The sequence below is a fragment of the Barbus barbus genome, assembly GCF_936440315.1.
Source record: "Barbus barbus genome assembly, chromosome: 30".
Taxonomy (NCBI): domain Eukaryota; kingdom Metazoa; phylum Chordata; class Actinopteri; order Cypriniformes; family Cyprinidae; genus Barbus; species Barbus barbus.
Window position 1 is genome coordinate 10,987,094 of NC_136758.1, and position 25,842 is coordinate 11,012,935.

Here is a 25,842-nt window from a genome sequence, read left to right on the forward strand (position 1 = left end):
CTAATTTTTAAAACCTAATTAATTGATCCCCGAGTCTTTAGTGTCAAACCTAAAACAGTTGCTGCTTAGTTGTTGTTGTTTTTTTAAACCGTTCTGCATTTTTTTTCAGGGGAATAGAAGGTTTAAAAAAACAGCATTTATTTGAATATTTATTTTGTAACATAAATGTGTTTATTGACATTTCTGATCAATTTAATGCATCCTTGCAGAATAAAATTATTTATTCCTTTATAAAAAAATCTTTCTGACCCCAAACCTTTGAATGGTAGTGTATATAAATAATATATAATACAAGTAATGAATTATATAACAATATTGTATTAATATTAATATAACAAAGTATATATAACATATTGTAGACAGTTAACGTGCTGCTCAAACCACAACACAGACAAAAAATCATGGAGAGGACAGGAAATGATAGATGCATCAAAAATAAAAAAACTTTTTTTAGCTCATTCAATCTATCTTTCTTAATAGGTCGGAGGCAAAATGGATGAGAATCGTTTTGTTGCTGTCACAAGCTCCAATGCTGCAAAGATCTACAACCTTTACCCCAGGAAGGGCAGGATCATCCCTGGAGCCGATGCTGATGTGGTCGTCTGGGATCCAGAATCAACAAGGTCTCCAAAATAATGAATTCAATTCAAATCAGCTGAGAGTTTAAAAAACATTTGATATACTAAGTATTGTAGCATGAAATGACATATTTTTACATGGTTTTGTGTGTCTGTAGGACCATTTCTGTGAGCACTCAATGGCAGGGTGGAGATGTAAATTTATACGAGAACCTACGCTGTCACGGCGTCCCACTGGTAACCATCAGCCGCGGTCGCGTGGTCTATGAAAACGGCATCTTCACCTGTGCTGAGGGCTCAGGAAAGTTCTACCCTCTCCGAACTTTCCCAGACTACCTCTACAAGAAAATGGTCCAGCGGGAGAAGGTACTCAAAGCACAACTCTCACTCCAGTAGATCATGTTTATATTACAGTGTATGGCAGTGCCTGGACTGTTTGTTTGTGACCCTCTTCTCTCAGTGTCAAGCACTCAAGGGGGTGGAGCGTGTGCCCTACACTGGAGATGTAGCTGCAGTGCAGAATTCAGGGAAGAAGGAAGTGGGCCCTTCAGATGGGGACATGAACCCACGACCCTGCACGCGCCACGGGGGAATGAGAGACCTACATGAGTCCAGCTTTAGTTTGTCTGGTACAGTAGTCTACATTAAATCTAACGAAAAAAAAAGTACTATACTTGACACTAAAACACACAAACACACACACACGTTTGTTTTTGTGAAAAGTGGGGACATCCCATAGGCGTAATGGTTTTTATACTGTACAAACTGTATGTGCTATTGCCCTACACCTAAACTTAGCCCTCACAGGAAACTGTGCATTTCTACTTTCCCCCCAAAAAACTCACTCTGTATGATTTATAAGTGTTTTGAAAAGTGGGGACATGGGGCAATGTCCTGAAAAGTCACCTTCACCTTGTAATACCTGTCATACCTGTGTCATTATACAAATGTATGTCCTCATTTGTCTCAAAAACGCGCACGCACGCACACACACACACACACACACACACACAAACAGCAAAAGGAGGAGGCAAGGGAGGCAGCACATCTTCAAAAAATTGGATGAGAATATAAAATCATAGTACAAAAATAAAACAATGCAAATATCACAAAATATGACATAAAAAGTGACATAAAAATCTTGTTTTTCTAAGGTAAAACTGTCTAACAGAAACACCAGCGGGTAAAGTAAAGAGTTTAAAAAGTTTATTATTAAAAATAATGGCTGAACATCAGTTCATAAACAAAATATATAGGCTAATTGTTTAAGTAAAATATATTGTTTAAATTGTTACTGCTGGAGTTATTATTTTGGAATAAATGCAAATTGCTTAAAAACACTAAACTGATGAGACTTGGTTTTAATAAATAGAATAGCCTATTATTGTTAATGTAAAATATATATTTTTTTCCTGATAGTGGAAGCAATGTTTATGTAAGCAAGAAAATGTGACTGGGACGTGAATTTACATTTATTAAAAAACAAAACAAACACTTTGCCTCCTCATTTCAGAATACCCTGCACGCCATATATATATATATATATATGTATATGTGTATATATGTATATATATATATATATATATATATACACACTGTATATATTTGCATAGCCTATTTTTAATGCCAGTGCAATTTCAGTGAAAATATTTTAACTATGTAAATGTGTTTATTTACAATTACAGTATATGCAACCTGTGTAGCTCAACAGTCTTTATTTTTTTGCTAGGTGCCCAAATTGATGATAATGTCCCAAAGAGAGCTTCCGCGAGGATTCTGGCGCCCCCTGGTGGTCGTTCTAGTGGAATCTGGTAACATTTCGGATCAACACTTACAGAAGTCTGCAGCTGAACACCTACATTTTTGACAACCTCACATCTGATGAAAATGATTTAATTTTAATCACTTGCAACTAAATTCCTGTTTTTTTTTACATATGTGTGTGTATACAAGGGAAAAAATATATTTGTGTGGAAATTGGAAAACAAGGTATACGTTGGAAATACTTGTAAGAGATTTGGTAATCCAAAATGTTACAGGGTGTTTTGTTCTTCATATTCAGTCAAATGAAATAGTGAAGGTTGTGTTGAAGTGCAACACTGTTGTAGTGCTAAATAAATGATAGATCCTTTTTGTTTAACAACAGTACGTTTTACGTAAGCTGCCATTTAAACTATTTTTAAGATAGCAACTGGAAAGTTGTTTAAGAATGGGGATGTTATTAGTTTGTGTATTTGGTCATGGCTTGAAAATGTGAACCATTGTAAAGTTATTTAATATTTGATTTGTTTTAATGTGTTGGCAGATGACTATACATTTACCTCAGTGTTTATATCTGGAGTTACACGCTATGCCTCTCTACACTTACAACTCTTACAGTGACCAATCGACAACACTTTGTGACAGGTACAAACTCATTTTAGTGTTTAGGTGTTAATATTTGTTCTCCATAATTCAAAGGCAATACAAGATATTTGATTGCTTTTTCATGTTTAACTGACCAGATTTTCTTTTTATCCACTAAGTTAGTGTTACAGGCACTTACGAGTTATTCTTCATAACAATAATAGCATAATTTCTGCAGTGTAGCTTTATGTCTATTCTAGAATGAACTGTTAGCCGAGCACTGAACTGTAATGACAGTTGAATTCCATCAGTTGTTCACTGAACTTTAACACTGTGCGTTAGTGACTATTGATCTGCATGTTCCAAAAACACTGCTTCACTTCTGTTCTGATCAACACTAACCAACCCTGTTAAAAGACACCAGTCAGCTAACTGAGGCATGTGTTCTGTTTGTACATGTATGTCTAACTAAGCACTTGAAGACCTTCTGTAGAGACCGTTCGAAACACAGTAACTTTAGCTGTACAGTGTTCCAGTGACACAAGCAGTAGAATGGCAAGAACATTTCTGTTGGTGCTGAATATTCATGTATTTTTTTATTCTGAATTTTCAGTATGCTTTTCAATTTTTTAATATGAGCTGTGTATGCACTACAGTTGTACGTATTAACGTATTATGTTTATCTCATGAAAAAGTGCAAATAAACCCCCTTCAACCTCATGACCGCATGTATCATTGAATAAAATGCAACATTTATATTTTTATTTAACCTTTATTTAACCAGGAAATTTAAAAACTCTTGAGATTTAAAATCTCATTTACAAGAGGGTCCTGGCCAAGATAGGCAGCACATTTAGTTACACATAAAACAAAATACATTAGTTGACATACACAAAAACATACACAATTCACTCAAAACATTTACAATCAGGTGACTCTACAACTAGATCCTTTAAAATACATCTAAAATCATTTAGTGATACCAACTCTTTTAAGCATAACTTAGCTTGTAATTGATTCCAATCAAATGGAGCGGCATAACTGAATGCCCGTTTACCCATATTAGTACGAACTTTAGGTATGCTTAAAAGATAACAGTCCTGTGAGCGAAGCCCATAATTCTTTACATCTTTTTGAAAGATATTCTGCTGTAAATATGAGGGAAGTAAACCTAAAATGACTTTATATATAAATAAATACCAATGCTTAAGTCTACGGGATGACAATACCGGCCATCCAACCCAAGAGTACAAAGAACAATGATGAGTAAGGGCTTTTGAATTTGTGATGAACCTTAATGCTCCATGATAAACTGAATCCAACGCCTGTAAACAATGCTTAGGTGCTTGCATATATATGATATCACAGTAATCCAACACTGACAAAAATGTAGCTGCTACCAATCTCTTCCTTGCTGCAAGAGAAAGACAATACTTGACTCTAAAAAAGAGGCCCAGTTTCGACTTTAATTTCATCACAAGATTCTGAATATGAGGCCCAAAAGAAAGAGAATCATCAATTAAAAAACCCAGGTATTTATACTTAGATACTACTTCAATTTCCAAACCCTGAAGAGTAGTAATTGAGCATAAGTTTGAATGTGCAGACTTTCTTTTTGTAAACATCATACATTTAGATTTCTCTGCATTTAGAACAAGTTTTAATTTGCTCAGTGTATGCTGAACTGCATCAAAATCAGATTGAAGATGATTCACAGCCTGGTCCAATGTTGGTGCAGAAGAGTAAATCACCATATCATCAGCGTATAGGTGAAAACTTGAATGTACAAGGTTATTCCCAATATTATTAATATATAAAATAAATAATAATGGCCCGAGAACCGATCCCTGTGGTACGCCAATCTTTACATTCCGAGTACTAGAAGTGAGTCCCTCTATATTTATACATTAAGTAATTAACAAACCATCCAACAGTATTTACTGATAAACCTATACGCTAAGTAGCCTCTGCTTCAAAATTTCATGATCTACGAGACCAAAAGCCTTAGATAAATCAATAAAAACAGCAGCACTATGGTTTTTATTATCCAATGAAACCATTAAATCATTTAATACTTTTATAATTGCTGTGGATGTACTGTGTTTTTTCCTAAAACCGGATGGGAACTCTGATAAGACATTTTTAGAAGATAGAAACTCTTTTAATTGATCATTTACAAGCGATTCCAAAACCTTTGATAAAACAGACAATTTCGAAATAGGCCTATAATTATTCAATACAGTTGGATCACCCCCTTTAAATAATGGCCGAACATAAGCAGTTTTCCAGATACAAGGAATTTCATTTGTAGATAAAGAAAGATTAAAAAGAGGTTAGTGGTGGCGCAATAATATCAGCTGCCAACTTTAAGAAATGTGGATCCAACTTATCTGGACCCGCCTGTTTCCTACTATCTAAAGATTTAAGTGCCTTATTAACCTCTGAAACTGTTACTGGATTAAAATCAAATAATTGATCTACCTTAAAATGATTTCCACTAGAGTAAACAGTTAAGGAGTTGTCATGGGTCAAATTTTGGGACTCATGAAGTGAACCAATGGCCACAAAATGTTAATTTAAACAATCTATTATCTTAGCTTTATCCACAATTTTACATGAATCCTTAATAATACATGATGGAAAATCTGAATTTGAATGACTTCCAATGAGACTTTTAATATTTTTTCAAAATGTTTTCGAGTTATTTATATTATTTGAAATTTCTATAAGAAAGTAGTCAACCTTAGTCTTTCTAATTGCAGCAGTGGACATATTACGCAATTGTCTGAAAATCAACCTGTCTTCATTTAGATTAGTACTTCTGGCTTTAGACCAAGCCAAGTTACGATCTCGAAATAGATTTGACAATTTGGGGGTAAACCATACATTATGTCTACCTTTAACTCTAAATTTTCTAAAAGGAGCATGCTTATTTATAAAATAGGTAAAACTTTCATAGAAATAATTCCATGCACTTTCAATATAAATTTCAAATGATATATAAATTTCAAAATGATATAAATCATGTAAAAAACCTTGTTCCTTAAAGTGTTTCATATCGTGTTTAGTAATAATACATGGTTTAGATTTGGGAATTTTTGTATTCCTAACCGTAGCAACTACACAGTGGTCACTTATATCATTTGCGAAAACAGATGCCATGGAATATTTATGAGGGACATTAGTTATAATTAAATCAATTAATGATGAATTTTCAGGACATTTTAAATTAGGTCTAGTTGGACTATTTACTATCTGAAAAAGATTAATAGAATTACAGTAATCTTTTAAATCATCAGATACTGGTTGCAACCAATTCCAATTTAAATCACCGATCAGAACTAATTCTTTAGGGTCTAGATCTGATATTATCTGTGCCAAAGAAGATAAGGTTTCATTTACTGCTGAGGATGGCCTATAGCAACCAATGTAATATTGCAGGTTTTAGAAACCTCAATATTTAAAGCTAAAATATCAAATTGATTTTTTACTGATTTAGATAAAAGTACATTCGTAATATATTTATTTTTAATAAAAACTGCAACTCCACCTCCTCTATTAGATCGACCAGCCCTATAAACATTATAACCGACAATGCTAATGTCCTTATTTGAAATATAATTTTTTAACCATGTCTCTGATAAAACCATAATATCTGCATCAGTTGTATCTGCCCAGATACGTAACATATCCAACTTTGTGAGTAAACTGCGAACATTTAAATGAACAATCCCAAGACCAGTCCTTGATTTAAAATCAGAAGGTGTGTTAAAACTTGCGACAACATCAGGACCTGGATTCGGTTGAACATTATACATAAATATAAATATACATTTACTTTATAATTACGTTATTAAATAACTATAATTAACAAACATATTTATAATATATACATATTTAAGTTTTAATATATTACTTTTAATAATGATATATTTAATATATAATGTTTGGTAATTATTAATTATATATATAAATGACTATTTTGAGCTTTTCTCCTACCTCTTATGTGTAGGATTTATCAATCTTGTCGTTATCACAGCAGCGTGTTTTTTTCGACAAATACAGAAATAATGTTGGTACAGCTACAGTGTTTTCTATTTACAACTTAAGAGCAGAAACACAAGGGATGCAAACTGATGATAACGTGCTACTATTCAGTTCTTCACAAAGAAATGCGTCTATAATGAGGGGCGGTACGCATGCGCACAGCAGGCGAGTTTGTTGCAGGAGCGCGTGGCGCTATTGCCCGTAACTAGGCAGCGGCGCATATCAGGCAACCCACAGTTGCGTTCTGCCAGTGCAATATCAACATTGAAAAGGACGCAGTCAGAATACAGTGAGTAGAATATTGTTCAAATATTATAATTCATCGGTATTCTTCATAATGTATGACATTAAATAGGCACCTCTTTTGTCTGTGTATTATGTGTTTATGGCTCGAGCGTGTCTGTGTAAGTTAACGCTACGGCGGCGGGGCCTGCAGAGCTGTCACAATAATGCACTGTTTGTTCAACGGACTCATGTGTGTTACATATCACTGCAGGCTCCAGTCTGCTGTTTTATAGAGCAAAACGCAAAATTTATGCGCACATTTTGGCGTAAAGACAAAAAAGGGCCATATCAGAGATAAACAGAGCGCGTTAAAGGGCCTGTGTGACTCCCATACTGTAATATAGTTTAAGACGTCGTTTGCAGCAAAGGATAAATAAACATGAAACTAATGCATGTGTTTGTAATAATAATGAATATTATTGACATGACAGTAAAACGCGCATAGTTTATCCAACTGATGGTAAAACAGGGGTCAATCTCTGCTTCATTTCTTCAGACCCATCATAATACAATAGGCCTATGTTTTTATATTATTAGGAAAAATACCATTTGTAGAGTGCCAATAATCGTCTTCAACCAGTTTTTGTCTTTTACTTGAGGTGTGAGGAGAAACCAAATTCAGCAGGTACAAAAAACAAAACAAAATTTCAGTACCTGCCATTAGTTTAATATAACAACATTAATTGTATATGATCTGAGAATTACAATATTACAAAACAAAAGGACTGTTTGGTTTTATTAACTGCTCAATTTATATGTTCTCTGACTACAATTTAATATTATAATATTAAAGATTAATAAACTTAAGATTAAAGTACTGTATGTAACATAAATGTACAGCAGCCTATATTTAAAAGAAACATTATTATTATAAGAAAGGGTTAATAAAAATGCCTCCTTTATAAATACGTTCTTACCTCAAATTTTAGTCAGCACATTCAGATAATCATGAAAACATTTATAATCAGGTAATATCATATGATATTATAAACCATGATGTCACACACAAATTTGTATTTCTAAAATACACAAACAAAAATGTAATTGTGAAAAAAAAAGTTACATTTTAAATAATATACTATTAGCTTGCAACAGCAGAAAAAAAGTTTCAATACATGGAGCTAAAATCATTTTTTGTAGCTTTTTTTTTTTTTTTTGTCCCAGAATCAGAGCTTTAAAGACTTCATGCAGTGAAATACACATATATTGTGTCTCTGTAGAAGATGTGTGTGTGTTTTACAGATGTGATTTCATCACACAGTCTGCTGGGCGCACCAGATGTGCATGGTTAACAACATCTCAGAAACACTTTAATCTGGATGGATTATTTTTGGAGGATTGAAATTTATAGTGATTACAATTTGACTCTGCAGTGATGCAGTGACAACTGAATAACATGTCTGAGTAACCAAATAGAAACACATTAAGTCCAGACACAGTGCCACATATTCAAAGAATGAGTATGATCTTTACCTGCTGTAAACATGAAATTGTAAATAAATTTATATAAATTATATATATACACACACACAGTCACAAATGCCGTGAGTATTAAAATGAAACGCATTATGTACATAGTGACTTTGTTCTTCTTTTTTCTTTGTAGGAGATGGCAGTGAATGTATACTCCACATCAGTAACAATTGAGAACCTGAGCCGACATGACATGTTGGCATGGTTGAACGACTCCCTTCAGCTCACCTACACCAAAATAGAACAATTATGTTCAGGTGGGTCATACTGCCTTATTTCATAAAGTGTTTCTGTCTTTTATGTCATGAATGGCAATAGCATACTCTTATTTCTGCTCCACTATAGATTATGTAACACTATAGTTAATTTCACAATAAAAAGGCTTTTACTTTGCCTTTGATCATATATGCTAAGTGTTTGTATCTCTTCCTGTGTAATCAGTCAAATTAAAGCATTTACTTTGCACTCAACACTGATAAGATTAACCAATCACATGCATGCATTTTGATCAAAGACGTTTTTCTTTATTGTTCCCCATCATGCAATGAGTAAGCTTTGTTCTCTTTTGCTCTTTGTCCTCAGGGGCGGCTTATTGTCAGTTCATGGACATGTTGTTCCCAGGGTGTATTCTTTTAAAGAAAGTGAAATTTCAAGCAAAGCTGGAACATGAGTTTATACATAACTTCAAAGTACTCCAGGCAGCTTTCAAGAGGATGAACGTTGATAAAGTTAGTTGGTCCTTTGGCATTTTTAATCTATGTTCATCTCACAGTTTTACTTTAATCTTGTCTTTAACTTTTTTTTTTTTTTACATTTACTCTTTACACATTTAGAAAATATACACGAAAGCTCCAAAAAAAATCATTAAAGGCATGTTTATTTATATAGCACATTTCTTACACAATGGTAGATCAAAATGTTTTATATAAAAATAATTATTGTTACTCAAAATGAGAAGTAAAAAAAAAAAAGAAATGTATTTATTAATTTATTTAAAATGTACTAAAAAGAAAAGAACAACAATACAGCAATAAAATTACACTGTCACTCAATGGTTGGTAAAGTTCCAAAATAAGACTTAATATCAACAGGTAGATCCGAACATAAACAGACAAGTAACAACCATAACACAAACTACACCAGACAGGCAACTGGTAATTAATGAGGACACATGAAAAGATAAAGATAATCAAATAGAAAGAGAAACTAGGTCAACTAAGGAGACTGAGCCAAAAAACAACAAAGCAAAACTGTCACATGTATAATGCAATCAGTAAAGGTCATTGCACACAGAGTCCGAAATTTCCGTCTAAAATTTTCACACATTAAAAAATAAATATGACCTCACGTTGTGTCAATCACGTTTACGCACTGCCTCCAAAACTTTCGTCCGTCATAAAAAAATTTGGAACAGGTTCGATTTTCTGCGTTTTCGCATCTGTAGCATGCATTTTGATAGGAAAGGATGACGAATATGAAAAAACGCATGCAAACATTTCGGATTGTGCAATGACCTTAAGGTCGAAAAAAAAAGTTCTGCATTTTTGCTTGTAATTTTAAAATATATGTCTTGAGCAAAAATAGCAACCAGTGGTTATGAAAGATAATGTATTGTATGTGATTGTTAATTAGGTTATTCCAGTGCTTTTTGAACATTCATCAATTCATTTTTATGAACCATCCATTTACTATAGTATGAAGCTAATTAATATTCAATATAACAGACATCTCTAATAAAAAATGAGAAGTAACTTTCATCAATATCAAACATCACCTAGGTATCGCTTAACAGATCATTAGTTAAAAAGTTGTAAATGTAAATTAGTTATCAAAGTGAAGCGTCCTGGTTTTTGGTGCCGTTTGTCAGGTTATCTGAAAATATTACTTGAGACAAGTGAAGGTGTCTAATGTTCTTTGTCAAATATGCTTTTGTATTCTGTAAATTTCCTAGGATATGAGAAAGGATTTTAGCATAAAAATGACTCCTCTAGATTACTGTACAACTTAGTGTTATATTGATCTAATGATTTGTTTTCCTTTTGTTATCCAGATAATTCCGGTGGAAAAATTAGTGAAAGGAAAATTCCAGGACAACTTTGAATTCGTCCAGTGGTTTAAAAAATTCTTTGATGCCAATTATGACGGAAAAGAGTATGATCCCCTTCAAGCTAGACAGGGCCAAGATGTGGCGCCTCCACCAAATCCAGGTGAACACTTTTCCCACAAACCCAAGAGAACTGGTCCCTCAGGTAACCTCGAGATTCTGCCGCCCCTTTGCTGCATTGATTGCTGAGCTTCTACTGATTGACAGCGTGCTCTGCAAAGCAGCTGGTTGTGCACGGGCCTCAGAATGATTTACTCCATGCCCAAGCTTTCATTAATGAGAAAACAATGAATTCAGCATTAAAACAGATCTGTGTTGCTCTGTTAGTGCAATACTAACAAACAGTTTTCCAAAATCAGTTCTGCAGTGTTCTCTCATGTGCTGTCCTGAAGGGTCATTGCTTGCTTAGTGTCACTTCGGTCAGTCCTATTCATCCCTCAGTTCCTCCAAATTCTTTATTGGTCATTTTAAAGTTATTGTCACAAAAAAGTCACAAAAAAAAACATGCCTTTATTTTAACCCTCTATTGCATGCCTTATAAAAGCAATAAAAATGGACCTCATACTAAAATCAAAAAGAAATTGGAGGCAGCATTATGTGGTGATAGAAAGAAATAAGTTCATAATAATAAAACAAAACGTAGAACAAAAATAAAACAAACTGTTATATTACAGGAAATATTAGAACTGGCTTCTAAATTTACACTGTATATAAATTTCACTTTAATGTTACGTAAAAAAAAAAAATAAATATTGATAAAGCAAAAAAGACACTACTGTTCAAAGGTTTGGGGTCAGTAAAAATACCTTTAATTTTTATACATAATACTTTTATTTCTAAATATGAAATGTTTCTAAATCATTCTAAAGGATCATGTGACACTAAAGACTGGAGTAATGGCTGCTGAAATTCAGCTTCGCCAACACAGGAATAATTTACATTTTAAAATATATTAAAATAGAAAACAGTTATTTTAAAGCCTTAGGTGGGAACTTTTGATCAGTAGTGTACAAATGATTTATTTATTAACTCTTTTTAAATGAATTATATTCACTAATAAATGTAAATCATATTTTTTATAGGTGAAAAAAAAGCATTTTTGAGGCAGAACAGTCATCCCTTCATTAACAACCCTTTATTGACATATTTTGTGCTTGAAAAGTGATGGAAAAGGGTTACTCTAAGGCAAATATGCGCAATAGAGGGTTAACAGCCAAGTACTGGATACATAGAGTCCCCAGAGAGGTACAAAAGTGGTGTCCTAATTTGCTGACAATTGACTGCTTTTGTGATCGTTGGGGTGGATTGGGAATGTGACCTCCATTTAGTTTGTAGTCACATCTCGTCACACTTCCCTGACTTTGGTTAAACCTGCCAGATATAAAGTGGATAACCGGCTTTTGGAACAGTTAATGTTTGATCACACACACAGGCTTAACCAAAGTAATGGGGTAACAAGCAGCCCATGCTGTAGCTTGTTAAAGGCTGATCTTACTGAACCTCTTCTGAAGCTAATTTTAGTGAATCATTAGCTCGGTTCAAAAACCTAGAGAGCTGCCACCTTAGACTGCATTTAAAGGAATAGTTTACCCAAACGTGAAAGTTAGCTGAAAATGTACTTGTCCTCTGGCCATTTAAGATGTAGGTGAGTTTGTTTCTTCAACAGAACAGATTTGGACAAATTTAGCATTACTTCACTTGCCCACCAATGGATCCTCCGCAATGAATGGATACCGTCAGAATGAGGGTCCAAACAGCTGATAAAAACATCAAAACACAACACATTCCAAAAATGAATGTCTTGTGAAATGTTTGTAGTAAACAAATTAATAATTAAAATGTTTTTAAATTCAAACCATTGAAAAGTTGTCTCGTCTGAATCAGGAGAGAAATATGCACAAGCTTAGTTCACAAGCAAAAACAGTCCAAAACAGTTTTATACAAATATGTCAGTGGATTTTGATGTGAGAGGACAAGAAGTACTTTTTCAGAGGGGGAAGCATTATTAAATTTCTCCAAATCTGTTCCGACGAAGAAACAAACTTATCTACACCATGTATTGTGTGAGGCTGAGTACATTTTCAACAAGTTTTCATTTTTGGGTGAACTATTTCTTTAAAGGCATCATATGCTCACTCTTGAGGATGGTCAAAAGATTGGGATAGACTTGGAAAGATACACTGTATATATGAAGGCAATTCCAAAAAACAATTTAGTAAGCTTGCTAAAATAAATAAATAAATAAAAAATAACCGTTGGCAGACAGAATTCAGAATTGACTGTTATTTGAACTCTCATGAAGACTGCTGTTTGTGGGACGTTTCAGATCAGTCACTTATGAGGGTCCATTTTGGCCCACTATGGTATGGAACAAAGCTAAATGTGTTTAAAGGAGCTGATAAAAATGCTTAAAATTGCATGGATTTGTTTGTACAGTTACTGAACAGATCCCATTTATTGTAACTAAATGCAAAATATCTATTTAATATAATTTCAGGGCCTCAGAGAACATCGCCAACAGTACCTAAAAACATGCCCACACCACAGAGGGTGACCACCACTATAAGGAAGAACCCCACACATGCCCGAAATGGGGGAAGTGATGCTGAAATCATGGAACTCAATCAACAGGTAGAGTCCCCGGGAGGGTAAGGAAGACTTACTCTACCTTGGAATACTTTCGATTGGAGATTGTAGAAATTGAATTAAAGAAAGTGTTGGTAGATTTTGCATTTGTCATTTTTTTTATCTTTCTTTTCTCCCATTTTCCTCAGATCATTCTTTATATTCTATCCCACCTATTCAGATAATTGCATTTTATTTGATATTCTTCGGTCTGGATATAGATTGTCTTATCATAATAAGCATTTTGACTTTTTCCCATTAAGGAACGGTCATTTTCTGATGAGTAGTATCTTACATTTTGTTCTTTGTCTTTTGCTTTGTTTTTTTGAAGTTGATGGAGCTGAAGTTAACCGTAGATGGTCTGGAGAAGGAGAGAGATTTCTACTTCAGCAAACTTCGAGACATTGAACTGATCTGTGAACATGAGACTGAAAACAACCCCATTATCAGTAGGATAATTGACATTCTGTATGCCACAGAGGTACTGCCAATTACTTTTTATATCTTTTTTGATAATTATTTGTCTGATATATCTGCGATATCAAGATCACAGATATATATATGTCTTGTCTGATAATTGCGATATCAATTTGTATCCATTGTTCTATGAATTTTTGCATACGAAATCCAAGTGGGTCGTGCAGATTTGCCACATTAACCAACAGAAATTTGCTTGATTTAAAAGTGACTTCTGTGTGAGTTGTGCTTCATATGTTGCAACACTACTGACAATAGATAATTGATCTTTTTTTGCCTGTGACAATTTCCAAATGTGACCACACCACTAGTCGGAGATGGAAATACCAAAGTTAAAATTTCCCATTCCAGATCTCAGTGTGTTCCAGTCAAGATGGTGCCATGACTTAACAAGAGTCAGTTTTCTAACAGTTCTAATGCCAGTTAAGGTGAAAACATTTAAATAAACAGCTGACAATTATTACATTATAAACGTAATTTTGTATTACGCTCATTAGTCATCGCCATCTTGAAAGTCAAATTTTGAGCACCATTCAAATTCTAAGATGAATTGAATTGCAGCAAAATCTACTGATAACTCTATATGAATATATAAAAAATGCCAAGCTCTAATCTTAATGTTATTGTAAATGCTGGGTAGATTACTTACAGATTGTAGTCAGTTACTAATTACAGATTACATGATGAAAACTGTAGTTAGTAATGTAATCTAGGTTACTCATTTTAGGTAATGTATTCTGATTACTTTTAGATTACTTTTTTTAATCAAACTTAACATACCATATTAATATTAAAAAACAAAGAGAAAGAAAATATATTCCTTGAAATATTTCTTTATTCTGTGTTTGTGAATATAGTCAAAGCTGAATGGTACACACAGTGGGATGTTTAGAAATGAAAATTTGAAAGAGGAAAACATAATTCGAGAGAATTAATAAATTATGAATATTGTTTCATAATTTGAATTTACTGCCATTGTGTGAATAATATGTAATCCATGAAAAGGAACTGAAATCTGCGCATTTTAAAATGTAATATACTAATTACAAGTTCTTCATTTTTGGACTCTAATTACGTAATCCAGATTACATGTAATCAGTTACTACCCAGCACTGGATATTGTTGCTACTGATGTTTTAAGTAGAACCACTATAAAATTGTGACCTAAAATTAAGAAAACTATTCTAATGACACACTCTTCAGGAACCATACAAAAGTGCATTATAATTACCGGAATATACTAAATGTTACTTAATTTTATACAGTGCAGTGTTGAATGCAGGGTTTAAATACTGGGATTTTTTTCTACAGGATGGCTTTGCACCACCGGAAGATGATGAAATAGATGAGCAGGCCCACTTGGACCAGGACGAATACTGAGCATCCTCCTCTTCCACATCATCGTGACCCTTCACCATTTCCTCTCCCCACCACTTTGAATGACTCCCCTCTCTCGCACGCTGTTAATATCCTCTCAGTTTCCTACAAATATATGGGCTCACCATATATACTCTATCTCCGACGCTGGTTTATGCACCACATAGGTATCAACAAACATTCGCTGTCCTCACCCTCATCCAGACAGTAGCGCCAACAACAACACATCCTAGCCGTCACAGCATGTTTTACATAACGACATAGAGAATGAACAAAAGAAAAGGTATCATAGATTGTGGGTAGCACAACAGACTGGAAAAAAAAGAAAAGTAAATATTGTGATGGGAAAGACGTTTTTAAAGAAAAAGAAAATGAAGAAAAATGTCACTTGGAATGCAGTTATTCGTTGTGAGATTTTCATACACGTTTTCTTTGAGGTCCGTCTTGGCTCCATTCAGTATGAAATGATCAGTATCACGCCATCCATATGTGTCTCCAGCTTCAGTCTGCCTCTCTCACTGACTGTACACTTTTAAAGAGAAAGTTCACACAGAAATTACTATTCTGTTATCAGTTTCTTACCCTCATGTTGTTCCAAACCTGTATGACTTTCTTTCATGGAACAAACGAAGAAGGTTGCTCATTTCCATACGACTGCAGAAAATAGGGACTGAAACTTTCAAACTTGAAAAAGGACACAAATGAACCATAAAAGTGGTCCATACGATTCATACACTATATTCCAAGTCTTAGAGATTCTTACAAACTTCAAGTACACCTGTGACCAGGTGATCATTGAGTTGATGAAATTCTAATGAAAGCACCAACAAGAGCTAGAGAATATGTTAAGATTTTCAGTGAGTAATGGAATAGAACACACTTGTAAGATTTTTTGTATCCTTATTAAAGCTTGAAAGCTTTAGTTTCCATTCATTGTACATCCAAAATATCATACATGTTTGATAACAGCATGAAGGTGAGTAAATAATGACAGAATTTCATTTTTAGATGAACTATCCCATTCAATGATTAAAAACAGCAGACACTTATCAGGAAGAATCCCAGTAATATATTATGAATCTTTTATATCTGCAAAGATATTCATGTCAAGTTTGTCAGTGACATGATGGAAGTAAACACTGAGCTGTAGAGAGGACTTTTATACTTTTAAATGAGGATGAGCCAGTGGCAGGGTAAATAAAGACAAAATGACATGAAAATATGTCAGCGAGGCTTTAAAATGTGTGAGACAACAGTAACTTATGGCACAGGTTGTTTTGCGTATACCCAGGGAGCATGTGAATGTTATACATTGACAATTGATGAGTGATTGTTTGAAAATCATATTTTTCTGTTGTGCTTGATTGTGACATTATTCTTAAACCTCTCTAGACTGCTAAATAGAAACTCACCAAATGGATGGAAAGTGGTATTACCGTCATATTCAACTAGTGTTCACGACACCATTGAGCATGAGGGACAGTACTCATTGTTACTGTGTACATTTTATTTTAGTCGCAATCAAACGTGATACTACTGATCAGATGATGTCATGTCGAATTGAAATGACCTTTGCTGCTAGTGTTGCTGCATTTATGTGATTTGTTTTGTATTTATTTCGCTCAGCTATTGAATAGCATATGGGCTGTGCATTCTTAACTGCAAGTCATATCAGATTTGTAAAAGGCCCTGATCAAGTTAAACAGAGATGCTAGATGTCATTGGTTTGAATCTACTTCTCTCTGTGTTAAGAAACTGAGTCATCTTGTGTTGTCTCAGTATGGCCATAATTGTGTTTGCATAAATTGTTTTGAGTAAATAAACATTCGTGAAAAGTTTTTGTCCATGCATTTCATAAAACTGCATATTGAAGGGTTAGTAAAATGTTATGGCATACAAAAATGTTCAGAATTTTGTCAATGAAATCAATCTTAATGAAAAATACAGTTTTGATTTTTTTTCTTTTTATGACCTGGGGCCAGTTGTTCAAAAAGTTTAATCTGGATCAGAATGATCTGGATTTGGAAAGCTCATGTTTTGCTTTTCATGATCAGGTAACCCATCTTACTTTTGTGACGGTTTTTCAAAGCAAAATCGGATTGGATCACCCTGATCCAGATACATGCTTTTTCAGATTTCCAAATCTGGATTACAAGTGCTTTACAGAGCCCCGAAAAGGGATATGGTGATGGAAAAAAAACAACTAGCCAATGTTTTTCATTCTAGTTTTGCATTGCATTTACACAAATAAATATTTCTGACTGGTCCATCTCTGATGATTGTGCCAATGTAGTTTACAATCAGTGATTAAATATTTTAAATTAGTGCTGTTAAATGATTAATCGTGATTAATTGTATCCCAAATAAAAGTTTTTGTTTACATAATATATGTGTGTCATGGGACTAGAACGATTTATTCAACTCGCTACTCGTTGCTCCAACCGCATATCATCACGCACCCCAGACTTTCCCACAGCCATTGCCACTCCTCCCAATCGCCGGCCAGAGATCAGTAGCCCTCCAGAACCAATGCAAACTGATTCCAACCGTCTATCCTCGGCTGAATGGCTGAGAAGGCTTATGCAGGGCCTGTGCTTATACTGCGGAGCTAGTGGACACATGATCCTGGCGTGTCCCCTTCGTCCTCCACGGCCTATGGTGAGTGCAATCCAACCTTCTCTAAGGAAGATGAATCCTCTCTCCATATGCGGTCAACTTACTGCCTCTAATATTACCATTTCAGTATCTGTCCTCCTTGACTCCGGCTCAGTGGGCAATTTCATTGCCGGAAGTCTCTGCCGCCAGCTCCGACTCCCGACCTCGGACCTGACATATCAGATCCAATTCATAACTGGTAAACCGCTCACTCGACGTCACGTCAAACACAGTGTTGGACCCATTCAACTCCGTATAAGACAACTTCATCTTGAGACGCTGCATTTGCTGGTTCTGGAGGGCTCCACAGTGGATATCATTCTTGGACGTCCTTGGCTGGTGCAGCATAACCCCATACTCTTCTGGGAGACGGGTGAAGTCCTAAAGTGGGGTGACAGCTGCTTCTCACAATGTTTTCCGGATCTCCCTCAACCCTCATCATCAGTTCCTGTCCCATTGGCCATTAACTCCACCTCCATCGAAACCCCCGTTGAAAAGCAGTCTGTCGATATCCCATCCTGTTACACCCCCTTTAGTGATGTCTTCTGTCCCAAGAGAGCTGCACAGCTACCACCACATCGGCCATGGGACTGTGCCATCGACCTCATTCCGGGTGAGCCAGTGCCCCGCGGCAAGATCTATTCTTTGTCACTTCCCGAACAGAAGGCCATGGAGGAGTACATCGAGGAGCCCTTGAAGCAAGGATATATTCCATCGACATCCCCTGCTGCTTCCAGCTTCTTCTTCGTGAGAAAAAAGGACGGAGGCTTGCGACCGTGCATTGATTACAGGAAACTCAATGATATCAATGTTAAGTTCCGGTATCCTCTTCCCCTCGTCCCAGCAGCCCTAGAACATCGACGCGGTGCCACTATCTTCACTAAGTTGGACCTCCGCAGCGCGTATAACCTCATCCGCATTCGTCAGGGAGACGAATGGAAGACTGCCTTCGTGACCCCAACTGGCCACTATGAGTACATGGTAATGCCGTATGGACTAGTCAACGCTCCCTCAATCTTCCAGGACTTCATTCATGAGGTGCTCCGGGAGTTTCTCCACCGATTCGTCATCATTTATATAGACGACATCCTCATTTACTCCCGGAGCCTGGCCGAACATCGCCACCACGTTGCGGAGGTCCTTAAGCAGTTACGGAAGTTCCACCTGTATCTCAAAGCAGAGAAATGCCTTTTCCACCAACCCACCGTTCAATTCCTCGGATACATCATCGACAGTGGTGGCATTCGCATGGACAAGGGAAGGTGGACGCTATCTCATCCTGGCCCATTCCCACCACCATCAAAGAATTACAACGATTCCTAGGATTCAGGTTTTTCTGATTCCTTGCCTTTTCCCTTTCCTTTCCTTTCCTTTCCTTTCCTTTCCTTTCCTTTCCTTTCCTTTCCTTTCCTTTCCTTTCCCTTTCCTTTCCTTTTCCTTTCCTTTCCTTTTCCTTTCCTTTCCTTTCCTTTTCCTTTCCTTTCCTTTCACTTGCATTTCCTTTTTCCTTTTTCATGTTCTTTTACTTTTTTCTATTCTTGTCCTTTTTCTTCCTTGTCCCTTTCCTTTTTATTTCTTTTGCTTTCCTTTGACGTCCCCTTTTATTTCTTTATCCATTTCTCTTTCCTTTTTTTCTATTTTCTCTCCTTTTACTTTCATGTTCTTTTACTTCCATTTTCCATTTCCTTTTATTTTTTCCTTTCCTTTTCCCTTTTTTCCTTTTCTTGTCCTTTCTCTTCTATTTTTAGGGTGCTGATGGCGCAGTGGATAAGACACATGCCTTTGGTGTGAGAGACCCGGGTTCGAATCCACTGTGAGACACCAATGTGTCCCTGAGCAAGACACTTAACCCCTAGTTGCTCCAGAGGCGTGCGACCTCTGACATATATAGCAATTGTAAGTCGCTTTGGATAAAAGCATCAGCTAAATGTAAATGTATTTTAATTTCCTTTTTATTTTTTATTTCCTTCCTTTGTCCCTTTCCCTTTCCTTTTACTTCCCCTTTCCATTTTCCTTCCCTTTTATTTTTCTTTCCTTTTTCTTTTTCCTTTTCATTTCCTTTTACTTGTCCTTCCCTTTTTTCTTTCAATTCCCTCTTTTCTTTTTCCTTTAAACATTTATTGCCCTTTTTCTTTTACGATCCTTTTCTTGCTTTCTTTTTCTTATCCTTTCCTTGTCCTTTTACTTCTACTTTCTTTTTTCTCTCATCTTTCCTTTTCCTTTCATATTACCACAGAATCAATAAAATCTAAATCTTTAACCACCTATTATAATAGAGCAAAATAAATCTGCCTATTAACATGTTTTTCAGTTGTTTAGCTCTTTCTCTCAATGTTTAGCATGGCTTGGTGCCATTTCCTGCCTCTCCTGATCCTCAGCGATGGGAAATTGCAGCCCTCAGTTTCTCAGACAGTGATGAGGACGATTTGATAGAGCTCCCTTCATCAACAGGATATCAAAAAGTCAGTTGGCTGACCTAAAGTGAGCTGATCAGTTATTGTGATTATTATTATCTAGAAGAGCTCTTCTCACTATCTCGTTGCAGACTGGTTGTGTACCCACCTCCTCCAGCCAAAGGGGGAATAACCATCACAGAGGATGACCTCAACTGTCTTGAGGAAAGAGAATTCCTAAATGATGTGATAATAGACTTCTAAGGTTAAAGTTATTGAAATTGTAGAAGTGGCTATCTACTTCAGTCCATTGGCACTGTAATGACATACGTCTTGTTTGTTTGGACAGGTATTTGGTCTGTGAGCAGCAGGAAATGGAGGATGCCTCCAAGTACCATGTTTTCAGCTCTTTCTTCTTCAAGCGCCTCACTCAGAAAGATCGTAGAAGGCTTCCAGGAACTACAGATTTATCGTAGGTATTGTGGCAGGAGGAGCAAACGACAGACACAGTGGGTGTGGCGTCAGGCCTCGGAGAGGTTTTTATTAAACAATAATAATCAAAATAGTGTCCAAGGGGAAAAAAGTGTCCAAAATAAACAGGGGATCTGGTGTCCTCGTCGTGTTGCGGGGTACGTGAAGGAGGGCAGTGTTCAGAAAGGAATGGTCCAGGGAAGGGGCGGAGTCCGGTGGCCGCACGCTCTCCCCTCTCGGGTCCGGGAGCGAGTGGCGGCGGCTTCTCTCGAGCGGCTTCGTCCTACTCCTTGGCCCCCGGAGCTTCTGGGGGATTAACCGGCCCGGCATCCTGGCCCGTCAGCCGTAACGGGTGTGGCAGTCTCCTTTCTCTACGCTCCCTTCCTGGACCCGCGAGGACACCAGCGTGTATGCACGGGGAAGAGACCGGTCTCCCGAGGAGAGGCGCGCTCGGCATTTAAACGGCGGCGGTGATGAGGCGCACCTGATGTGAATAGTATGAATAGAGCCTCATCACCGCCGCCGTTTAAATGCCGAGCGCGCCTCTCCTCGGGAGACCGGTCTCTTCCCCGTGCATACACGCTGGTGTCCACGCCGCCAGCCCTGGCTGTTTCAGCGCCCCTCCTCTCTCACACACCCACTCCCGTCGGGAGCCTGGTGAAGGGCGGCGAATACGGGACGGGGTGGTAATGATAATAAGGGGGGAGGCAGCTGACTCGTCACAGTATAGAATATGGTCTTGTAAAAAAGTCCATAAACATATTGGGTATTAACACTGCACTGTATTTCAGCATTCAAGAGCGCCGGCACAGTCGGGTGAAAACGTGGACCAGGGGCATCAACCTTTTTGAAAAGGACTTTATATTTGTCCCGATCAATCAAATGTGAGTCTCTCAACAAAGCTGCACGTCCTGCATCTTTGGTGATCATTTAAAAATGTTCTTGCATACTTTCAGGTTGTGTAGGTTAGGTAAAATAAAGAGCATGTCTTAATAAGACCCCCTCTTGTGCAATGTCTCCTCAGGGCTCACTGGTACCTGGCTGTCAACTGTTTTCCTGCATGGCAAGATTTCACAGACCAGTGGTTTGGATCTTCACCTCAATGGGCGAAGGTATTCAGTGGAGTATCTTTGTGATCAATCTCCACCCAATCCCATGTCCCTTTTCTATTCTCCAGAATCCTCAAAGCAGCTCTCCAGATGGAGTCAATCCATAGGTAATTTAGAAAACCGATGTGGTGCCAGAGCAAAATGGTGATGCTGATAAAGGACAAAATCTGTTAGATTATTTAGCTTCTGCTCTTTTTGAGTGAGAGAGCATGCAAATACAAACTACTCCATGATACAGCAATAAAAAGTAAAACATTTTCTATATTTGATTAATTTCAATGCATATTCGGTTTTATTTGGTCACACATTTTTATAACAGCTTACAACACATTCAATACAAGTTAAGCTATGTGTCATACTGTTGATTTTGACATTTGGTTCATAAAAGCTAGGGATGATGGAAGTCTATGGGTCAAGGCCAGAATAAACAAGATATGTTTTGAAAGTATAGCCACAAATACTTAATACAAGTTCAAGTGCTTTGAGAGTATTTTAGACATACTTTTGAACATGCTTCTATATATATATATATATATATATATATAATAAATGTAAATACAGTAACATGCATATAGTGGAAGTACACTGGATCAATATTCTGGAGGTTTTAAAAGCTGAAATCTATGAAATATTCAGGAAAATACCCTTTTAACTATTTTTGAAAAGTCTCATAATCACCATGAGCATTTATTTGATAAAAAATGCAGTAAAACCAGTAATATTGTGAAATGTTATAACAGTTAAGAATGATTGTTTTCTATTTAAATATGTTTAAAAAAAAAAGTAATTGATTTCTGTGATGGCAAAGCTGGATTTTCAGTATGCTGAAGAAACATTTCTTATCATTGTCAATGTTAAAGACAGTTGTGCTGCTTGATATTTTAGTGGGAGCCGCGAATGAATTCTTTAAGAATTCTTAAAAAATGTTCTTCACTCGATTTTGATCAGTTTGATGCAACAACAACAACAAAAAAAAGGGTGAAAATTATTTTCTGTGATAAGTATGCGTTATGTACAGTATGTTTTTCACCCATAGACAAATTAGACCAAAGCTTCTGCTTTCTTTCAGATGACGAGGACAAGGAAGATGATGATCAGGTAATGTGAGTTAATCACCTTTCTAATTCAGTAACAAATCAGTAGAGAGTGAACTAACCTTTTCTATTTCTGAATTACAGATGGTCAAGAACAGATCTGTCCTTAACAGTGACAGCAATGTTTCCAAACAGTGAGTTTTCCATTTACCTGTCACTAGATGGCAGTAACAAGTTGATGAAATGCTCCATTGTACTCAGTCATTTGATGGACTGTCTGTGTTTGCAGGCCGTGCATACTCATCATGGACTCCCTCACCTGCAGTGGAAGATCATCAGTGGTGCAGATACTCCAAGAGTAATTATCTACTTTTGTTTCAAGTGCTTGATTACTTTTGCACCTGTGTGTTAATAGCGAGTGCATATTTTCTCTTGTGCTTCTGTATCCTGCATTAGGCAGCAAATGTTGCCAGTTAACGACGGTTTCCTATGAGACAAAATGCTGTCTTCCTCAAGGGGGAGTTTGGCAGCTCAGAAAGCAGAGTCCTTCACTGGACCACATTCAAATCTCAGTGGAGATGTTTGTATGCTAGAAAGAATCATTTGTTTAAATCAATTCCAAGGACTCGTTGCTGACACACAAATGGAAATCTGCTCACAAACCGAGCAAACCTCATGCATGTTAGCCGGCTAGTTATATTTACCTGGGTGGCATATAAAAACAGTGTGATTAATTTAATACTTCACCAAAAAAATGAATAAATAAAATATGATCAATGAATGCAAGACAACATTTCCATTCTAGCCACATATTTTCTGTAAATCCAAGGTACTTGCAAGAGAAATGGAAGGTCAAAATGGGCTCTGAACAGAGTTTTGGAAATGGAGTGATGGATGGATGGTGTCCCCTTGTCCCAAAACAGGATAATTACACAGACTGTGGCATCTTCCTTCTGCAGTATGTGGAGAGCTTCCTCAAGGTATTTTGATGAGCATCGGTTTCATTCTAAATTATAGGGTTTTTTTCTGTATTTAAAAATTCTGTTTTTATTCATTGTTTTAGGACCCACCACAAACTTTCCATCGCAACATGGACCTGAATGGCTGGTTTTCACAGTGGACAGTGAAAAGGAAAAGGAGGCAAATCAAACGGCTCATTCTCAGACTTCACAGACAGCAAAAAGTTAAATTTTTTCAGGTTATACGCTTCCTACAGTTTATTTATTGTTACCACAAAAAATACAGCAACCCTTCCTTCAGGATTGTTTAATGGAAGGAAATTAAATTTGCAAAAAAAAAGGTTGCTGCTTTAAATTTAAAATATAAAAATTAATATGTTTGCTTTGGAAATGGATGATTTGTTTTTGAAGTTCGATAAAGTAATAGTTGAATATAGAATCTATCAAAATTAAATGGCCAGATGCTGAATCAAGTATGAGTTCCCTTTCGAAAGCTACAATCGATGCTGCGCTGCTCAGCTTATTGGGAAACGTCTTTAGTCGTGACCCGGGTCCGTCCCTTTCGCTTGCTGCGTCATCAGATCCTAACATCCCTTCTCGTGATCTCGAAGCGCGCTCCGGTGCTTCTTCGGTTCAGGAGGGGGATGATATATCTCTTGGTTCTTCAGATCACGAGCAGCCAGCCTCTGAGCATTCCTCTTGCGAAAAGAAATCTGTCGAGGAATTGCTAGAGGTGGTTACTCGCGCGGTGGCCAGGTTACAGCTTGACTGGCCACGTGAACAAGAGACCCCCAAACGTAGTAAGCTAGAGGATATGGGTAAAGCTTTCCAAGATGCAGGTCAGGCTGGTGCTGCGCTGCACACTATGGCACTGTTACAGGCATACCAGGCTGACCTGTTGAAGGATTTGAGTATGGGCAGTACCATCGACGAGGAAGCGTTCTCTGAGCTTCGTCGAGCCACAGATCTGTCTCTCCGTGCGACCAAGCAAACGGCCCATGCCATCGGCTGTTCAATGAGCGCTTTAGTCAGCACGGAGAGGCACCTGTGGCTGAATCTGACAGGTATTAAAGAGAAAGATCGTTTGTTTCTGTTAGACTCCCCTGTTTCTCCCTCTGGTTTGTTTGGCGACTCCGTGAACACCGTAGTGGCCAGGTTTAAAGAGGTGAAGAAACACGAAGAAGCATTCGTTCAGTTCCTTCCTCGCTGCACTCAAGGGGAGGGGCCGTCTGCCACCCAGCCCCGCGCCGGTTCTTCAAAAGCTAGGGAGGTTAAAAAGCAGAGCGTGGTGGAGCGTGCTCCCCCTCGTAGAGACTGGGGACAGGCTCGCCGCGCTCAGCAACCTCCCAAGCCAGACCTCAGGACTATTATTAACAAAGAAGCGAAAGTCCTGATGGTCTGGCGCCCAATCTGATGGGGGTAGTCCCCCGCGGGATGGGGCGCGTTCAAGATCTCTTCGCCCCTTCCCGCTACCCTCACAAAACCACTCCATCCCCGCCACCTCTCGTGCTTCGGGGGGCAGCGGTTTCCAGCGAAATGTTAGATGTTCCGTTGTTTCCGGCTGTCTTTCCGGACGCGGAACACCTAACATCCCCTCAAAAGGAAGTATTAAAATTAATACCACTCTCAGAGAGTCTGGCAGCGTGGAAACTTCTGCCAGGCATTTCTGCGTGGGTATTAAGCACAGTGCAGATAGGATACAGAATCCAATTTTTTCGTCGTTTTCCGCGTTTCAACGGCGTGGTTTTCACTTCCGTGAAACCGGAGCTGATGCACGTTCTGTCACAAGAGCTACAAACTCTTCTGAGCAAAGAGGCCATAGAACATGTTCCTCTTCCAGAGAGAGAGTCGGGCTATTACAGCAGATACTTCCTGGTTCCCAAAAAGGATGGGGGGGGTGCGTCCAATC

At 37.2% G+C, this 25,842-nt stretch overlaps 2 protein-coding genes across 4 annotated transcripts in view; both read left to right on the forward strand.

Moving 5' to 3' along the window:
* Positions 1 to 3,644, forward strand: part of LOC306850608 (dihydropyrimidinase-related protein 5-like) — a 618,334-nt gene extending 614,690 nt beyond the window's left edge. For both annotated transcript variants that reach the window (XM_079386322.1, XM_079386321.1), the window contains exons 10-13: positions 481 to 623; positions 737 to 944; positions 1,039 to 1,207; positions 2,308 to 3,644. In XM_079386322.1, the coding sequence (XP_079242448.1) occupies positions 481 to 623; positions 737 to 944; positions 1,039 to 1,207; positions 2,308 to 2,393 (606 nt within the window). In that variant the 3' untranslated portion in view covers positions 2,394 to 3,644. The remainder of the gene's footprint in view (positions 1 to 480; positions 624 to 736; positions 945 to 1,038; positions 1,208 to 2,307) is intronic.
* Positions 3,645 to 7,134: 3,490 nt separating this feature from the next.
* On the forward strand, positions 7,135 to 17,695 carry LOC306850076 (microtubule-associated protein RP/EB family member 3-like). 2 transcript variants are annotated; one of them, XM_079385510.1, is made up of 7 exons: positions 7,135 to 7,260; positions 8,863 to 8,986; positions 9,312 to 9,457; positions 10,780 to 10,978; positions 13,331 to 13,464; positions 13,790 to 13,939; positions 15,247 to 17,150. In XM_079385510.1, the coding sequence occupies exons 2-7, from the start codon at positions 8,866 to 8,868 to the stop codon at positions 15,313 to 15,315; spliced, it is 819 nt and encodes a 272-aa protein (XP_079241636.1). In that variant the 5' UTR covers positions 7,135 to 7,260; positions 8,863 to 8,865; the 3' UTR covers positions 15,316 to 17,150. The 2 variants fall into 2 exon arrangements, with proteins under 2 accessions (XP_079241636.1, XP_079241637.1); XM_079385511.1 differs by having other exon boundaries at positions 7,145 to 7,260; positions 10,780 to 10,936; positions 15,247 to 17,695.
* The last annotated feature ends 8,147 nt before the right edge of the window (positions 17,696 to 25,842 follow it).

Bases quoted from the DNA above. Each gene is read 5' to 3' on its own strand.
- LOC306850076 (XM_079385510.1), top strand. From the start codon at position 8,866: ATGGCAGTGAATGTATACTCCACATCAGTAACAATTGAGAACCTGAGC. The intron at 13,465-13,789 runs GTAGAGTCCCCG...GTTTTTTTGAAG, and splicing joins TCATGGAACTCAATCAACAG to TTGATGGAGCTGAAGTTAAC. The intron at 13,940-15,246 runs GTACTGCCAATT...TTTTTTCTACAG, and splicing joins ACATTCTGTATGCCACAGAG to GATGGCTTTGCACCACCGGA.